Source organism: Gossypium raimondii, chromosome 3 (assembly GCF_025698545.1).
Source record: "Gossypium raimondii isolate GPD5lz chromosome 3, ASM2569854v1, whole genome shotgun sequence".
NCBI lineage: Eukaryota > Viridiplantae > Streptophyta > Magnoliopsida > Malvales > Malvaceae > Gossypium > Gossypium raimondii.
Genome location: NC_068567.1, coordinates 425843 through 443842, shown reverse-complemented (window position 1 = coordinate 443842; position 18000 = coordinate 425843). Strand labels below are relative to the sequence as shown.

The 18000-nt window shown below is 36.4% G+C and overlaps 2 protein-coding genes across 3 annotated transcripts; one reads left to right on the top strand and one right to left on the bottom strand.

Moving 5' to 3' along the window:
• Window positions 1-543: 543 nt before the first annotated feature.
• On the top strand, window positions 544-5612 carry LOC105796306 (TOM1-like protein 6). The gene is made up of 9 exons (XM_012625936.2): window positions 544-1003; window positions 1716-1794; window positions 1905-2003; window positions 2717-2830; window positions 2975-3129; window positions 3227-3308; window positions 3389-3474; window positions 3628-3900; window positions 4422-5612. Exons 1-9 carry the CDS (start codon window positions 873-875, stop codon window positions 5428-5430), a joined length of 2028 nt encoding a protein of 675 aa, XP_012481390.1. The 5' UTR covers window positions 544-872; the 3' UTR covers window positions 5431-5612.
• A 606-nt stretch (window positions 5613-6218) lies between these two features.
• On the bottom strand, window positions 6219-17795 carry LOC105796305 (regulatory-associated protein of TOR 1). Of its 2 annotated transcripts, XM_012625922.2 has the most exons (23): window positions 16957-17788; window positions 15771-15873; window positions 14997-15079; window positions 14754-14912; window positions 14537-14653; window positions 14244-14401; window positions 13807-13961; window positions 13564-13708; window positions 13407-13485; window positions 13144-13245; window positions 12651-12734; window positions 12453-12563; window positions 11707-12060; window positions 11416-11605; window positions 10322-10885; window positions 9890-10210; window positions 9666-9795; window positions 9141-9265; window positions 8910-9055; window positions 8706-8807; window positions 7871-7956; window positions 7163-7247; window positions 6219-7021 (listed from the first exon to the last, which is right to left on the bottom strand). In XM_012625922.2, exons 1-23 carry the CDS (start codon window positions 17284-17286, stop codon window positions 6683-6685), a joined length of 4068 nt encoding a protein of 1355 aa, XP_012481376.1. In that variant the 5' UTR covers window positions 17287-17788; the 3' UTR covers window positions 6219-6682. The 2 variants fall into 2 exon arrangements, with proteins under 2 accessions (XP_012481376.1, XP_052483793.1); XM_052627833.1 differs by lacking the exon at window positions 7871-7956 and having other exon boundaries at window positions 6872-7021; window positions 16957-17795.
• Between the last annotated feature and the right edge of the window lie 205 nt (window positions 17796-18000).

The following is an 18000-nucleotide window of genomic DNA, read 5'->3' as shown; positions in this document are numbered from 1 at the left end:
GGGGTCGTGTAATTTTTTTAAAAAATCTTAGAAGTTTAATAATAATTTTATTTAAAATAATTAGGGTCTAGTTAAAATTTTTAATTTTTTTTGAAATTAATGAGAACTTTTGTGAGATTAAATTTTTTTTAAAAATTTAAAAATTTAGGAAATTATATGCAAGAAATTAAAAAAAATTGTAGTTCAAGAAAGAAGAAGAGTCCTGATGATGTAGGAGAAGGAAGGAAGAAGATAATCAAGATGGGGTCTTTTTCCGTCCCCCTCCTCAAATGGAGTGTTTGAGACTATTTAAATTAGATATTTTGAATGGAATTCCGAGTCGAATAATTATATATTTTATTATAATTGTATAACAAAACTAAACATCGAATTGAAACATTTATTATTAAAACTTTAAATGGAATTTTTCCGTTTAAATGATGAGGGTAAAGTAGTACTTACAATAACTTGAAGATAAGGGTGACATTCTTTTTCCTATACCAATAAATACTTTTACAATATGATGGTTGACTAAAATAATTTCTAGTCCACCGCCTCATTTTGAAATTCTCCCTAAATAGAAACGAATTTCCCGTAGAAAAATGAAAATTTCTTGCTTTAAAGCCTCTTTATAAAAAGGAAAGCTGAGGAAAGAATTTTCCTTTTATAATTTTCTCTTAGGGGTTTGGTTTTTTTTATTTTTTATTTTTCCTAGGATCCAAACAGAAGATAAGGAAAAAAGGTGGTGGGTTTTTGCAGAGAAAAAAAAAACTTGAAATTATCATCTTCATCGTCGTCGTTTGTTCCTCAGGTGGAATTTTCTCGGGAAACAAGCAGAAAATTGCTGTAAAGAAAAGGAAAAAGAACAGAAGAGAAGAACAAAAAAAGAAAACATGATGATGATGTCATCAGCTTCATCATCAGCAGCGACAGTAGCTGTAGATAAGGCAACGAGCGATCTTCTAATGGGTCCTGATTGGACTATGAATATCGATATTTGCGATTCTGTTAATTCTAATCATTGGTAAAAAAAAATTAATCTTTGTTCTTTTTAATTTTGTTAATTTCTTTTGTAAAGGAGTTGACTTTGATTTTTTTTTTTAAATTTTCTTAGGTTTTACGTGCATGTTTTTATGTTGGTATTTATTTTAATTTAATTTTTTCTATGTTGTAGAATATTTTTCATTAATTTTCTCATCATGTTTGAGTATTTAATATGGTATTGAACTATGGATTTTTTATGTTTCTTTTGTGGATGAAATTGATTGATTGAAAAAATATGATTCTTGTACAAGGATTTAATTAAATTACTTTTTAGGTTGAATTATATGAAGATAATTGAATTAAAAGGTGATATAATTTTTCAACCATCACTTTAAAGTATTTATGAAGATAGGCAATAAATAAAGAGACTTTCTAATGAAAAGAAACATTATTTTGGTTATAGTTTCTTTATAATTTCTCTGTTAATTCGATTTCGATGGCTTGATTTAGTAGTTTTTTTGGGGGGGGTTTATCAATTAATGTTTGGGAAATTAATGTAAAATTTAGCTAGGAGCTCGATTTACTACTTTTCTGGGGTTTGATCGACTAATGTTCTGTAATTAATGGAATATTTAGCTACGAGCTCGATTTACTACTTTTTTTCGGGGTTTTGTCGATTAATGTTTTGTAAATTAATGTAAGATTTAGCTAGTTTTACTGATTAGGCTGAACTTCGTATGTTGATATTTTAGGCCAGCAAAGGATGTTGTAAAAGCTGTGAAGAGAAGGTTGCAGCACAAGAGTTCTAAAGTTCAATTACTAGCTTTGACGGTAAATTTTAGACGGAAAAACAATTTCTTGAATTCCCGGCTTCGTTATTTAGGGATTTTGTGTGTTGTTGTGTTTGCGGATTAACCGAGTTCTGTTTTCCCCTTTTGTAGCTTTTGGAAACAATGGTGAAGAATTGTGGTGATTATGTTCATTTTCAGATTGCTGAGAGGAATATATTGGGGGAGATGGTTAAAATTGTGAAGAAGAAGGTAATTCTTTGAGTTTTTAACAATTTGATTATTACACGAATTGTTGGTCATATTCATTTGTTTTGGACTATGCTTACTTTATTGCCTTTCCAAAATGGATTTTTTGTCGCCTTGCCCCCGAATAAGCATATTAATTCAACGGTCTTTAGAATGAATTGAACTAGCTTGGGGCCCTTAGGTTTCAAGGGATTGTTGCTAGCTAAATGGAGTAAAAGCTTACAATAAATGCAAGAAACACTGCGAATGTTGTTGCGAGACGATTTGTATATATTGTATGAATATGTTGGAGGAAAACAAAAGCTGTTGCATAAATCCCATGAAAGAACACGATCCTGCTTGGTACTAATGACTGATGTTAGTGATACTATACCTATGTAATACAGATTAGTGGCCATATACACGTTATTGAAATTTAAGTTAGGTTCACTATTAACCGGGAGGACATGAGTTGTTCTAGAAAGACGGGATGATAGTTGCTGAAAATCATTGAACTAGTCATGAATGTTAATGTTAGTGGTTGTCTGGTACTTTTTTACATGGTCATTGGTCGTCCTGAAACGTGGCGTGTTTTGACTTCAATGCATGGATTCAGCATCTGGTTTCTATCTATTTTGATCTTGTTCTCATGTTATTTTGCCAGCATATGACACTGTTTATTAGCATCTCAAGTCTATCTGTCAGTTTTAACGAGCCTGGCTTCGTGAATACTGCAGGCGGATATGCTAGTGAGGGATAAAATTTTGGCTTTGTTGGACTCTTGGCAAGAGGCATTTGGCGGTCCAGGGGGTAAACATCCACAGTACTACTGGGCATATGATGAGCTAAGGGTAAGCCTAGCACCCTTAAATAACATGTGGTAGTGGACTGGCATCAAGGATATGATATCCGAGGATGTCCACTTCTAAGATCAACTAACTCTCGTTGTCTTTAACTATAGTGATTCTAAAATTTTGTAAATGTATAAATGACAGCGTTCGGGAGTAGAATTTCCCAAGCGTTCATCAAATACAGCTCCTATCTTTACACCACCAGCTACACATCCAACCTTGAATCCCGGTTATGGAATGCCAAGCAATTCTTCTAGAAGGCTTGATGAAACAATGGCTACCGAGATCGAAAGTTTAAGGTCTAAAAAATCACTTTTTAAGTTTTGTTTATTAAGTTTCTTTGTTTATTTACAGGTGTTTTGGTGTCTCACTCCTTTTTCGGATTGATAATCTTAGTTTGTCTAGCTTAGACTCAATGAAGGATGTTATGGAGCTCTTAAGTGACATGCTACAAGCTGTAAACCCGAGTCATAGTGCGGTATGAACGATAATAATGAAACCTTTTCTTTTAAATTGTCGGTGGAATGTTTAACTGTGATTTTTGGTTCGTATTAACAGGCAGTGAAAGATGAAGTGATAGTTGATCTCGTTAATCGATGTCGTTCCAACCAAAAAAAGCTGATGCAGATGCTTACAACTACCGGGTTAGTCTGTCTCTGAATTTTGTTTTTCTATAATGACTTGGAACTTATTGTTGAAACGGTTTTGTAAAAATGTCGAAGTTCTTTCTTTTATACGTGGCCTATGTGCAGATGTCAAAAGTGTTTTTTTCTTTTTCTTTTTATTGGCTGTGGCAGGGATGAGGAACTTTTAGCTCGAGGTCTTGAACTAAATGATGGTCTGCAAAGCTTACTTGCGAAACACGATGCTATAGCTTTAGGTTCCCCCTTGCCAGTTGAAGCTACTGCTGTAAGCCCGATGCATAATGAAGCAAGTTCCTCCAACAAATCAAGTGAAGCGAAGAGCCCAGCACCTAATATAAGTCCACCCACACCGGTTGCCACTGTGACAAAAAGCCATATCGATGAAGAGGAAGAAGAGGAAGACGACTTCGCACAGCTAGCTAGAAGGTTTCATATGCTAACCTCTAATTCACCTTATTTCACCTGTTGCAGTCCTTCAAATGACTAATTTTATGTTGTATATGGCTTGTCCTTAGGAAAATTCCTTTGCTAGTTTGGTAAGTACCATTAAGGCCCCTGTAATAGGAGTCGGATTGCATTTTGCTTCTTTTATTCAAAAAATGGGCAAATTAGTCTTTGTATTTTAGATTAAAGAGTTTGTCTTTTTTATTAAAAATTCATCCAATTTTACTAAAAACTGACGTGGTTGACAAAATAACCAGATTACAAGGACCAGTTTTTAACAATAAAATGGATGAAATTTTTTAATAAAAGAACCAGTTTGCTCTTTGATCCAGCGTATACAGATTAATTTGCCCCTTTTTTTAATAGAGGGGCAAAATGGAATTCGACTCACAGTTCAAGGGCCTCCATGGTGCTTTTACCTTGCTTGTCTATAATCAAACCTTGTGTAAATATGATAGGTTTAGCTCAGTTCTTGACTGGTTCACCTTTTGATCCGAGTGCAGGCATTCCAGAGCACAGTTCACATCTCCTCAGAACGCTTCTCCTGGAACAAGTGAAGCTACTGCGCCAGTCAGTAATGCCAATGTGACGACATCGTATACACCAACCGCCTCAACCTCTATTCCGAGCAATGCTTTAGCTTTGCCTGATCCACCTGCACCAGTTAAAACTTCGAAAGAACAGGACTTGATTGATCTTTTAAGCCTTACCTTGTCCACAACAACGGCTTCCTCTCCGCATGCCCCTCCCACACCACCATCTGCATCTCAACATCAGGTACCTGTTCCTCCTAGCAGCCAAGGATATCCTTATGCTTCCCAAACATACCCTGCAAGTCAGGCGCAGCTGCCGTATAATAGTTATGTGGTTCCTTGGGCTCAACCTCAAAAACCGTCTCAGCCCCAAGTCCAGCTACAACCAACCCAGTTCCAAACTGAGCCACAAGCTCAAAATCAGTCGAATTCACCATCTCAGGCTCAACATCAGTTCCAAGCACGATCCCAGCCTCATCAGTTAAATACACAGTCTCAAATCCGACTCCAACCCCAATCACCATCCCAGTCCCAGTCACCGCACCAGTCATTCGGACAACCTCAATACCAACCATATTTCCGGCCTCAATACACATCCGCATATCCCCCTCCACCATGGGCTGCAACTCCCGGTTATTTCAACAGCCAAAACCACCGCTCTTCTACAAATAACATGATCTCCACTCCCCAAGTGAACACCACTGCATCAAATTCCATTACAGGGCCCAGACCCTTGCAGCATAATAGCTCATTCCCCATAAGAGGAACCAACGGCGGAGCACCAATGAACGGAGGTGATTCTTGGACGAGTACCGGTCCCAGGAACCCTGCTCCCACATCAGGACAAAAGCCTTTTATCCCGTCATACCTATTGTTCGAAGATCTGAACGTGCTCGGAAATGGTGACGGAAGGCGTAGTAGTACATCACCAAACTTGTCGGGTAGTAATACACAAAGTATGGTTGGTGGAAGGAAGTAAGAAAAGAGTGTTGTAGTTTTAAGGTTTATGCAAAAGGATATATATGTCCATTGTGAATCTTTGGTGTAAATCAAAGTATCTAAGACATGGATTTGTTTTTCTTTTTAGATTGATTTGCTGTGGAATTTGTCTTTTTAGATTTGATTTGTGATTCAATATTATTGTTGTTATATTAGTATATAGTTTTTTGGTGCCTTTTAAATATGTTTATTTATAGCCTCTGCCATTACCATTGCCATTCTCACCTTCAAAATTAATAATTACAATGCAATAGTTTTGGTTCTCACTGAAATTACCATTTATGATTTGTGAATTATTTTATGAAGTTAGAACTATCAATATTTTGATAGGATGATTTATATGAATTCAGAGTGGATGTTTAGTTTATTTAAATTTCAATTTTGCGAATATTTTTTATATTTAAAAGATGATGGGAGATTTAAAAGAAAAATTCAAATGGATAATAGTATTTAATTTAATTTCAAATAATAAATGGATTCAGATTACAAATCTATAAAATGGAATTAAAATAATTAAAAAATACAAATATTTGATCTCCTCTCAAAATAATTCAAAAAACACCCTAAATATCCAATCCCATTTGTGGCAACAATTAATAGGTAGTTCTGCAAAACTACTGAAAAAAGATCCAAATTGATTGAACCGATTGAACTAGGTTCGATTTTATAAAATTTTTAAGAATTTATTTAATCAAAATCGGAACTTAATCGGTTTTACCATTGATCTGGTTCCAAAAATATAGCTTTAGAGTGGCAACAACTTGGGGCTTGACCATAAACCAATCTGCTTGCAATACTTAAAATTTATGACAATGGCAAATGTTGCAGCCTTTACAATTTCAACACATTGAAAACCATGAATTAATGGGAACCAAAAAAACAAAGGAAAATATTTACAATGCATCATCACCTATATATATAACATATTATTTGCCAAAGCCACCCCCACAAACCCCCCGTATATGTATATGCAAAGATAAACGTGTGACCGGAGGCTAATGAAATCAATATATATATCTGTTTATACCCCTGAATTTCCAATAACACCCATAGTGGAATTGTAAACCTGGCAGCAGCATATCCCGAAACACTCGAACAATGATCCGAACTCGAATAAATTTTTGCAACTATTAACTTGGATCACTGACCTTCCATGAAATTTGTGCCTAAGACGGTTTCATTCACCATGATCTGCCTCCGGGTTTTGTGATACTGTGGAAGGATTTATACGTTTATCTTGTATGAGAGTTGTCATCAGCATAGATTGAAACGCAGGCATCGGCGGCACCGGCAGCGAGTAACACTTGGTAGGGATGGAAGGTAAGGCAGCTTACGGAACCAATCTTCTGGGCCATGAAGGTATGTTGGTATCTAATGGTGCCGAGTTGTTCACCTTTTAGACTGAAAACTTTGATTAGCTGTTTTGCTGAACCACTGGCGATTATCGGGGCATGTCTATGAACGGCTAAAGCTGTAAGTGATCCTCGGTGAGCATCAATTGTAAGGTCTGTATCTCTTTGACTTCTAATATCGAGGAACTGAATATCACCAGCCTGGGATGCACTAACAATCTGAAAAATAACATGAAAGTTCATCAATGTTTTGCGTTTCCTAGATCAAAATCTCGAATGAGATGTTCAACAAGGAACAAGGATGTTGACAACATCGATACACGTTTTTTTACCAGACATAAGAAATGTGAGTTGCCTTACCTTTCCTTGATCAAGTCCGGGTTGAAAGCCAATACCCACAACTCTTGCCACTTGTTGGGTATGCGGCCTGGTTGTGCGAACCAGCCTAAACATTAAAAGAACAAATGCGGGTCAGATAGATAAATACGGATAGCATGAGAGGTAAAAGTATCATGAGGATACCTACATTATGAGTCAAATTGCATTTTGCCCCCTTTACTAAAAAAATGGGAAAATTAATCCTTATATATTAAATCAAAGAGCAAACTAATAATTTCTGTTAGAATTTAATCCATTTCTACTGTTAACAATTGGCATTGTTCATAAAATAACTAGATAGTTACACGTGATATGCCATGTGTACCTCATTCTAACGTACACAGACCGAATTTTAACAGTAGAGATGGATGAAATTTTTAACAGAAGGACCAGTTTACTCATCTAACGTTCAATGACTAATTTGCCTATTTTTTAGTAAAGGCAAAATACAATCCAACTCTTAATATAAAAGCCTCCATGGTACTTTTACCCAACACGAGATAGCATTTTCTTCTGAAAATAAAGAGATGGGATTGAATAATAAATAGAGGTGTATTTTAAGCACTATAAAAACGTGGTCGAGTCCTCTGAAGAAAAGCTCAAATGACATCACAAACAGGCAAAAATTCCCAAAAAAAATTATTCTTTCATTATCTTGTCAACAAATAAAAAATTGATCAGAATGTTTACATGTCGGGTGTCCGGATGTCATATAGTCTAACAGAACCATCCACAAAACCAGCTGCAAATTGACCAGCATGGACTTGAGAAGAAGCCTGTTAATGTGAAGAAAATATGCAACACAAGATGAACTACCCAAAAAAAAACGATGACCAAAACAAATCTGATGACAAGATTAAATATAAGAGCTAAATCTTAAAACAAAATAGAACGAGAAGAATCACAAAGGCACTTCAATTTCTTCAACGAGAACTTTGTTTAACATTAGGTTCATTTAACTCAATATTTGGGAAAGCATCCAAACTAATAAAACTTAACAAACTTTCCAACATAGCATGTTCTCAGTTAAAGCATACCCTCGTATATGCCAACTCAATAGTTATATGCCGTAATTTTCCTTTTTTCTTATAAGGAATGGTAAAAGTACCAAGGAAGCCCCTACACTAGGAGTTAGATTGCATTTTGCCCCCTTCACTCAAAAAATGAGCAAATTACTCCCTATACGTTAAATCAAAAATGAAATTGGTCATTTCTGTTAAAACTTTCATCCATTTCTACTATTAAAAACTGGTGTAACTGACGAAATAACCAGATAGTTACACGTAGCGTGCCATGTATACCTCATGCTGATGTATAGGGACCAATTTTTAATAGCAAAAATGGATGGAATTTTTAACAGATGGACCAATTTGCTATTTGATCTAATGTACAAGGACTAATTTGTCCGGTTGAATAGAGAGGACTAATTTTTATAAGGCACCTGTCGCAACCAACATGTATATAACCGTGCTCAATCCAATCATTTAACATAAATTAATATATGCGAAAGAGATTGAAGACTCACCAATGCCGAGACACTACAATCCGAGGATGATGGTATTGAATTAACAAGTTGCTCCTTATCCAAGTCCCAAAGCATGATGGATGATATCTCTCCAGATGCATACTAGTAGCATAACATCAGAGCAATGAAGAAAACTACATTAGGCATCAAATTGTAAGTGGCAATAATGTCCTAGAGATAAAACCGTCTAGAAGAAATACATACGAGATATCCAGACTGCTGTTGCCAGTCCACAACAGCATTCAAACTCCGCATGCCAGGTTTGTGACCTTGGATAGAAGAAAATGCGGTAACGTGTTTTTGTTTCCCCCTCAGTGTATAATCTTTCCAAATCCGTATATTTCCATCACCTGTACAAGATCAGCCCCGAGCTAATTTTAGAAAAAAGAAAACCTCGCAAAAACACTGGGAGAAAGAAGTGGTAAAGAATATTACTTGAAGCAACAAGCAACAAGCTGTCATCAAGCTCATTCAAAAGACAAAGTTTAGATATTCCCTTTTCCGGAAAATCATGATTATCAAAACCATTGAGGAGGGTGGCTTCCTCATAATTCCATACCCTGAAAAAAAAATCCAAAAAATTAATATGGCCGAGAAGTTCCAAACTCGCTTAAGTCTTAACTCATTTCAGATCTTCTAGGAAACACAAAGTATAGAACTTCTTAAGAGTTTATATCAGATGCACGCCCAGTGAATGCCAATCAGAACTTGCCACCTTGTTGATCTTTTCTAGAACCTATATCGAATTGATGCATTTATGGTGTACAACTTAATATCTGGATCAATTACCACACACCATAACCGGTCAACGCAAGCAAATTATCAAGGCACATCATTGTAACCCGTAACCACAGGTTTAAGACGAGTAAAAATAATCCACTCGCTATGGCATGTTAACTCAAATCATGTAACATTGGAATTAACTTGCTTTAGGAATCCATAAAAACATAAATCACATACCTGATCCGTTCATTCTCATCTGCCGCAATCACAATAGGAGAGAAAGGTTGCAGCAAGGCAGTTCTTGTACCTGTCTCGAATCTTGTATCCCAGCTAGCAATTTGACTATTATTGTTAAGTTTGCTAACAGCTAGCACAGGAAATCAGAAACCTATTAGTTCCAAAGTAAAAAATTGGCATTTGAATAGAATGAAAAGAACAAAAATACAAATCAAAAGGAATACATGAGTGCTGGCACTTAGCAATATGCTCCAGTGCAAATCTCTCCTGCTCTTCTCTTTTGGCCAATAGTTCTTCACTGTCATCTGATGCAGTAAGCAGAGACTTGCAGAAGTGGCCACAACTAAAATTATATATTGTTGACTGAGGAAGTAAACTGCGCTCTGATCCAGAAGCAGAGCCTAGAAGTGGGTCAGCCAATCCTGAGTCCGGAGAATTCATCAGGTGAGGCCTGAAGTCTAAAGAGCAAACCCTACGAATTCCTGCCAAGTAATTTTGTCGAGGAGGGCTAACAGGAGGAGTTCTAAATGTTAAAGCCATATGACCTGTCAATATCATCTCCCAATTAAATCCTGTAACTTTAATATCTAACCAGAATAAAATATAGCATCATAGCAAGCAGATATCAGGGAACAAACGAAGAACAAAAGAGTTACCTCCATTAATGTCCAACCAGGAAGAAGAACGAGCTAATCCAGAAATACTAGGGGTTGATGAGGAATTTGCAGGATCACTAGGCCAGGCACTATTACCAGCAGGCTTCACAGATTTTGTTACTTGTTCAATTCCAATAATGGAAAGAACCCGCCGTCCTAGACTTGCTACACGTGGAGATGGATCCCTAGCTAAAGTAAACATGGCCAGTACACACTGTGAATACATTGCATTGTCCAAAGGTTTTGGCCTTGAATGATTAACTTCCCCATTACTGACACCATCATTCAGTATTCCAGAATCAGAAAGTTGAGATGAATCATCGGATAATGGAGATCCATGCATGATTCCAGCAGTAGCAAGAGGACTGCTGGTGGATACCCTTCCATCCCGAACCATGGCTGTTAAAGGACCAATCTGAGAAGAAACTATATTTCCACTTCCTGTGCCCTTTATATTAGCCAGTGAAGGCAATGAATTCAACAGGGAATTAGGCTGAGGTTTCCAATATGCAGCAGCAATTGACTTGAGGTGCTGCTTATGTCCAAAGGCAAAGTGTGCCAGAGCTGCACAGACAAACAAAGCATCAAAACTGATCCACCAACATAGTTCAGGGACAGAGTGAATCTGTACAACACCCGCTCACAACCACCAATCAGGAAAGAAAGCAATTTGAAGACAAGGAATCATGTTTGCACAAAACATGCAAATAGTAGGTTCTAATGATGATTTCAGAGGCTGAGAAAAATATGCATAAAAAAGAAGAGTATTCTAGGATTATAATTGCAAGTTGCTCTAATGATTTACGTCACACCATAGAACAGAAATGTTATATATAGAAACAATCATCTTAAGAATTCTAGGAAGCTAACGCCTCACAGTGACCTAGATTTTGGAATATATTACAGGTAAAATCATCAGCCAATTACAAAAGCAATAGAAACTTTTCAAGGTGTTTCAAAGTGCCATGTTTGTGTCATGTTCATTCAACCCTGTCACGTTAATGTTAATAATTGGGAAGAGAACTCTGAAGAAAACTGTTAAGCAATTACCAATCCTGACATATGAAATATGAATGAACATAACCACCACATACCTACAGCAACTTCTGCCCGGACAAGAGGGCTTCCATCAGAAACAACATTCAAAAGGCTTTTAATTATAATCATCTCAGCTCTATTCTTTTCAACATCATCACATTCTTCATCCCCTCCAATACCATCTCTAAACGAGTCAAACCCAACATCAAGCAAGGTAGCTAATGCATAAACTGCTGAAGCTCTAACCTGAAATAAAACAGCTTCTATAATTTTGCAAATGTCTATATTTAGAAAACCGAAAACTATCCATTTATAAGGAAAAAAATAAAATAAGAGAGAAGATATACCTCTGGCTGAGGCTCAGAGTGTAGAGGAGCACATATTGCAGGCACATCTGCCTGCAGACCTATTGTCTGAGCCTCAGTAAAATCCTCCCACAGCTTTCCAAGACAAAGGCAAAGCCACTGAAGCAATAAGGGTTCAGTTTGGGCCTCATTTTGCGTGAAACCATGAAGCTGCTTCAAGCACACCTGGATTAACCCTGCTTCAATACAGGCTTCCTGGCCACGTCTATGACCATCCACAATGACAGCCAGAACAAATGCAGCCATTGCACGCTGTTCAGGATATGCCTCTGCACTATTAAGAAACCTAATGAAATAAACATGACCACCATCCTTTACAAGATCAACCTGACATGACTGCAAACAAGGAAGACAGAATTTCAAAATTACTATTGTAGTAGGTAAAAGGAATATGATAGTGCTGCAATAAAGCATCAAGTAGAATAAGAGAAGCAGAATCAATTCCTAATAAGAGAAGCAGAATCAATTCCTAAGTGTAAATAAACAAAAACAGCAAACTATCAATAGATAATTATTCAGGTACCAAGAAGAAGTGAAACCACAGAAGTTTGACTGCTACAACAACATAAGAGCACTTAACAACTCCTTAAATGCTAGAATGAAAGACAGGCATGGACATGCTACAGCATGTTATCACAGTACATAGGTAACATTGTATGCATAAAGAGCTACATTAACATATGCAAACAAATATTCATCCCAAACTTATGAAGCATCAGCTAAAACACCTTATCAAGTGCCAAAATTTTTGTCCAAATGAAGACAAGGATTTGACGCAGTTCTGGAGTGGTTGTTTGCAACAGCTTCAGAACATAAGGAAATATTCCAACAGAAAGGGCCTAAAAACAGAATCCACCCTGTAAGTAAACAACAGCATGAAACACAATGAAATGCAAATACTGAAGAGTACACCCCTAAAGAACTACCAGATCTACAGCCCATGGTCCCATATCAAGGAATCTTCCAAGAAGAACTAGAGCACGGAATCGATGACATTGACTAAGCAAAACCTGAAACATCAATAGTGAGCTGGTCAGATATTACATTTAAATTTTTTGTATAACTAAGCCACAGTAAATATGAACTGTTTGGACGTCACTGTTAGTGGCCCTAAAAAGCAGGCAGACCTATAATGGATGTACTTCAACATAGACTACTCTTCATGAGAACAAATCAGCTCAAATTCATAGTAAATGGGATTTCAATCCAAAAATCAAGTGGTTAGGAACTACGGCAATAGACATCCATTATCCTGAAGGACCAGTTCCCCACCTTACAATAAAAAATAACTTAGGTCACTGAGGACTCGATATAGAGTAAAATTGTTTAACATAAATCTGACCAATATGAAATCACCATAAAGAAGGGCAACCAAACAATGGCCGACACTGCTAGAATGACAAGGAAAGATTACAGCACCTGAAGCACAATAGGCAATTGCTCTGGTGGCTTTTTATGCTCAGATCCATGGTCAAGCCATACCTCAAAGGCTATCAGCTGTTCAGTGAAAAATGAACTTGGCTGAAACAAAACAAAAGTACACTCAGGTATGAGGGAACATGATGAGCAGCAAATAGGCACCCTCTCATTCTGCTACTCAATTCTTGTCTGGATCCAATACACGTCAGCGAAATTCAGGATAACAAATCAATATTAGCAAAGGAATTGGAAGAAAACCACACCTGGAACTCTGCATTAGGATCCTCAACCAATGACGGAAGCTGAGAAAGGCAAATTTCAGCAGCCATGTCCCATGCATCCCTGGAATGTACCGAAGAAAATTTTAAAATAAACAACTGAGAAACAAGTTGTAAAGTAAGCCAATATCCCTTGTAGTACCACATATGGTGCTGATGGGTTGGTGGCAACATTGGGTAAGAAATTGGAGAACAATTTGCAGAGCGCATAATCCTCTCGGCAAGCAAAAAATTTCTGAACAAACTGGCAACTAGTAAATCCTGTCTAAACAACCTTCGGAAAAGGTCTGCATCACAAAAGGAAGAGTTGATTAAATAGATTAGAATACAGGAACCGCTTAAATAAAAGAAGGCACACAACTGATCAATACACTGAAAGAACTACCATGAGGAAGAACATTCCAAGCAATTGTGTCTGTCACTGCAGTAAATATCCAGTTCAATTCCCCTAGAAGTGTTTTACGGTCATTTTGACGGCCAGGAATTTTATCAATAAGTGAAGAGTCAAGAGACTCATGAAGCAATGAACGTGTACAAAACCTGGAAGAGATAACAACCATCAGAACATTAATAAGCTCATTTTACACAAAATAATTAAATAAATTAAAATCAGATGAGCAAATTATTAAAACTGCTCAATAAGGTGAATACCATGTTTAAAAATCCAGAAACAATGAAAAGCAAACAGAAAAACTTAGTAAAAGTTAATTCAAGATGCAAATACAAAGGAGATAATATTTAGCTTGGCAAATAGGCAAATACTATTTGAGTATTAAATGTAGCACTAAGTCCTAATCAAGCATATCAAATGAGAACTTTTACCATCTCAATGCCATTTTGATAGGTGTAGTAAGACAAGAAGTAAACACATCAGCAGGAAATTCAGCACTTTGAGGAAGAGTCTCATGTGCTTCACATGCAGCCAGAAGAATGCAGTCTCTTGAAGATCCAGGGTAGTTAGAAGTGCCACAGTCAAGAAGCTATCAATCAAATTCAAATAAAGAAAAAAAAGAAAATCAAATAAGGCTAGAGAAGGAAGACAATGATGTCTATTTGAATAGAGCCAGCCAGAAAATATACTAGTGACAAATTGAGGATAGAACGCAAGCAAGTACCTCAATGAAGGCATTAACAACCATTCCTGCAGCAGAGCAATCAAAAACATATATAGAGGGTGTTTTTAACCAAGAATCAAGATCGCTGATAGGCAAGGGAATATACTGTGTATAACTCTGCACAGGAAATGTTCAGGCTTAGCAAGGAGAAAAATTGCCAAATAGAGCAAAAGAAAAGCAACAAGAATTGGATCCTAACAGTTAAACAAGTGGACACCTTATTAAACAGCCAGATTTCACCATTTGCAGTTGGCTTTGGAACACCATGTCCATTGTAATGAAATAAAACTCTCTCTGACTTGGCATATCTGCGACATGTATTACAAAGTTTCTTCACTTCATCCACTGTAGGATCAAGTTCAACCTTACTGCGAGCCTGGCCATGTTTAATAGAAAGAATTAGATTCTAAACTTGATGGAATAGCCTGTAATGAAACATGGTATAAGATGGTGTTCAAACCTTGGGCTGCCACCTCTCATATTGATCTCTCAAGCTTTTCCCAATAGTTTCCAGTGCTTTTTGTGGTGCCATAGAAAAAGGGTCTGCAACAATGAAACAAAGAAAAAGTGGAACATACTAATATCAATGAAGAACATTAGATAAGCATTCCTGAGACTGCATGCAAAATACTATGTTGGTGCAGCAATAACCCTACAAAAAGTGACACTTCCTTAACCACCGAACTTGATAATTATTTCAATTTTCTATCCAATTTTCTGTTGGCCGTTTGCCACTGCTTCAAACACCATAAACAGTAAAACAATACTTCAAAGGAAGGTACTTCGAAGCTCCAAAATTTACCTTCCTCTTTGAAAAAGTTCAATATGTTAAAAGTTCCAAACTACTAATAGTTACAAAATATTCCCTTTTTTACCCTAACATAAAAGGAGATACTTGTTTCCCAACTGATAAAAAGAAATATAGAGAAGAGCTCAGTTTGAAGTATGATCATAATTAGCACTCTTGGACAGGATTTATAGTAATTCTCAACATTCCAATGCAAATATAAAGACAACTAAGGAGCAGATACAGTTTAGAGCCAAGGGCAAACAATATGCAAACTTAAAAATTCATACATGCTCAACGAATCAACTAGCATTTAGTTCGGTCACATATTAAAATAACACGAAACTTATTAAAGATTTCATGAGGAATAATCATGACCATTAAAGCTTCAATAACCTAATATAGCAAAACTGCAAAAATAAGAGAGAATTGACTCAAAAAACATACCAGTCCAGCACTCCATTCTTGCGCAAGGAGATATTTTTATTACATCAGGTGGATCAACACTGATATTTAAACATAAAACTAGGGCCACACATCCTGTCTTCATCTGCATATGAGGTCGTAAGTCAAGTGAATATGGTCAAGCACACCATATCAAGACAAATTAAAGGGAAAATATTTCTTCGGGGATGGTTTCTAATATTTATCAAGAAGAAACATACTATTATCTAAGAATCAAATTCAGTTCCAAGAAAGAAAATATTACTTAAATGTATTGCAAAGAAACCCGAGCAAAGAGGCTGCTCAAAGATAAAAACAATCTTTTTAATGCACACTTTAGGAAGTAGAATGCAAACAAATTTGGTATAGTATAACTCTATTTCAAATTATTTGTATTCTGCATGTTTAGGCTTTATAAATCTCTTTAAGCAGACATAACAATCTTCCACAATATTCTCTACTTATTTTGCTTTTAGATTCAAAATTCATGTCAAAACCTAAAAGGTAAAAATAGAATACATTTCACCATGGCATGTTCAAAACACTAAGCTACAGGAGAAGGTATGGGAATTGTTACTTTACTACAGATGAAATTAAAAAGGATTAAAAGAATGAGTTTCTACTGTGAAGGCTCTAGTGTGCAAATACATAAACAACCAACCATTCGAAATATATTTCTTATTCAGTAGTTCATCAAAAGGCAAATGACATACTGGGATGATAAAAACAACGGCAGATTACTTAATGTACAAAGTATTGAACTCTTCCAGACTCTAATGCTTTGATCCGGAGGAGTACAATGTCTTCATGTCTTCCATTGCTAGGTGACCACATCAAATTCAAGGATTTCAAACTTAATTGACAGTACTAATTCCATAATGTTATGCTAGCACATGTAAGAATCCCCCTCCCTTCTATCCAATGTACTAAAGCACTATTAAAATTTTAGTTTTAGACCCAAAATGGCATAGATATGAACCAATTTCAGCAACATTTCTAATAACCTCTAAACGAAGTCAAATTTTCTTACTTCCGAATATCAATAGGAAATTCTAATTATTTGCACAATCTCATCTTTTCCTACTGCAGTGTAAATAATTTCTTTTCTTAAACCCGTTATTAGATATAATCAGTCAAACGAATGGTAAGCAAAAAAAGAAGAAACCAAGCTAGAAAGGAAAGGACTTACTCTGTCCTTGGGGCGCCATTTGGAAACAAGCCCACTATGAGAGGGTCCAGTTGGCGTGGAAGCTTCAAAAGCAGCATGCCGAAGCTCGCATAAAACAACAGTTTGCGGCAAGTAAGCCATGGTCGTAGGCACACTGGCCGTGGAAGTAACGGCATTGGCGTAACTGCTAGTTGATGCAGCATCTAAATCCCTCCTCTGAGACATCAAGTCAGCATAAGCAACATCGTCCTCATGGTAGCCGCTACTGCTGACGTTACAGTCGATGACATGATTCGATACCGCCAACGACAATTGAGAAAATCGTGACGTCATCAGATCGCCCAATGCCATTCAAATCCCGCGAAACCAAAAAAAAAAAAACAAATACAAATACAAAAACCCTCGGATTCAAAATTTTAATTAATAGAAACTAATCTCACCAAAACCTAGCCTTTTTTTTTTTTTGCTCCAAACTGATCACCAAGAGAAACTGATACACATATATAGAGAGAGATGGGGAAGGAAAGAGATTTGATCAACGAAGCCGCTGAACCAGCGGCGCATTGAGATTCGCCAGAAGAAAGAGAGATACTCCAGCTCGGAAATTTGTAGAAGGAAACCGAGAAAGGGGAAAGTTGAAGGATTTGAAACCCTAGGTGACGGCGGCGGCGACGACGACGATGCTGGTGTGGTGGTGGAGCATAGAACAGTGACGGCACAATAAAAAAAATGATGTATTAAAATTAAATTTTAATTTTAATTTTTGAATAATAAAAATAAAAATGAAAGAGAGAAAGGGAGGGGAAGTGTCTCTTAAGTCTCAAAGCTGAAATAAGGTTTTTTTTTTTTGTTTTCTTTTTGTTGAAAAAAGTGTCATGCGTTTCCACTGTGTATTGTTTTTGCGCCTGCGTTTTGCTTTATATTTGTATATTCTCTATCCGAATTTAAATCCGATTCAATTTTAATTTTAATTTTAAAAAATTAATAATATTAATCCGAGTTGATTCAATCCAAAAAAAATTATACGAGTCGAAGCAATTTTAGTAATGATAAAACTTTAGATTG

Coding starts and splice junctions, on each gene's coding strand:
- LOC105796306 (XM_012625936.2), top strand. CDS start 873: ATGATGATGATGTCATCAGCTTCATCATCAGCAGCGACAGTAGCTGTA. Junction 1,004..1,715: donor TCTGTTAATTCTAATCATTG/GTAAAAAAAAAT, acceptor TTGATATTTTAG/GCCAGCAAAGGATGTTGTAA. Junction 3,309..3,388: donor TAAACCCGAGTCATAGTGCG/GTATGAACGATA, acceptor TCGTATTAACAG/GCAGTGAAAGATGAAGTGAT.
- LOC105796305 (XM_012625922.2), bottom strand. CDS start 17,286: ATGGCATTGGGCGATCTGATGACGTCACGATTTTCTCAATTGTCGTTG. Junction 11,606..11,706: donor ACTCTGAGCCTCAGCCAGAG/GTATATCTTCTC, acceptor GTTTTATTTCAG/GTTAGAGCTTCAGCAGTTTA. Junction 7,248..7,870: donor GACATCCGGACACCCGACAT/GTAAACATTCTG, acceptor TTTAATGTTTAG/GCTGGTTCGCACAACCAGGC.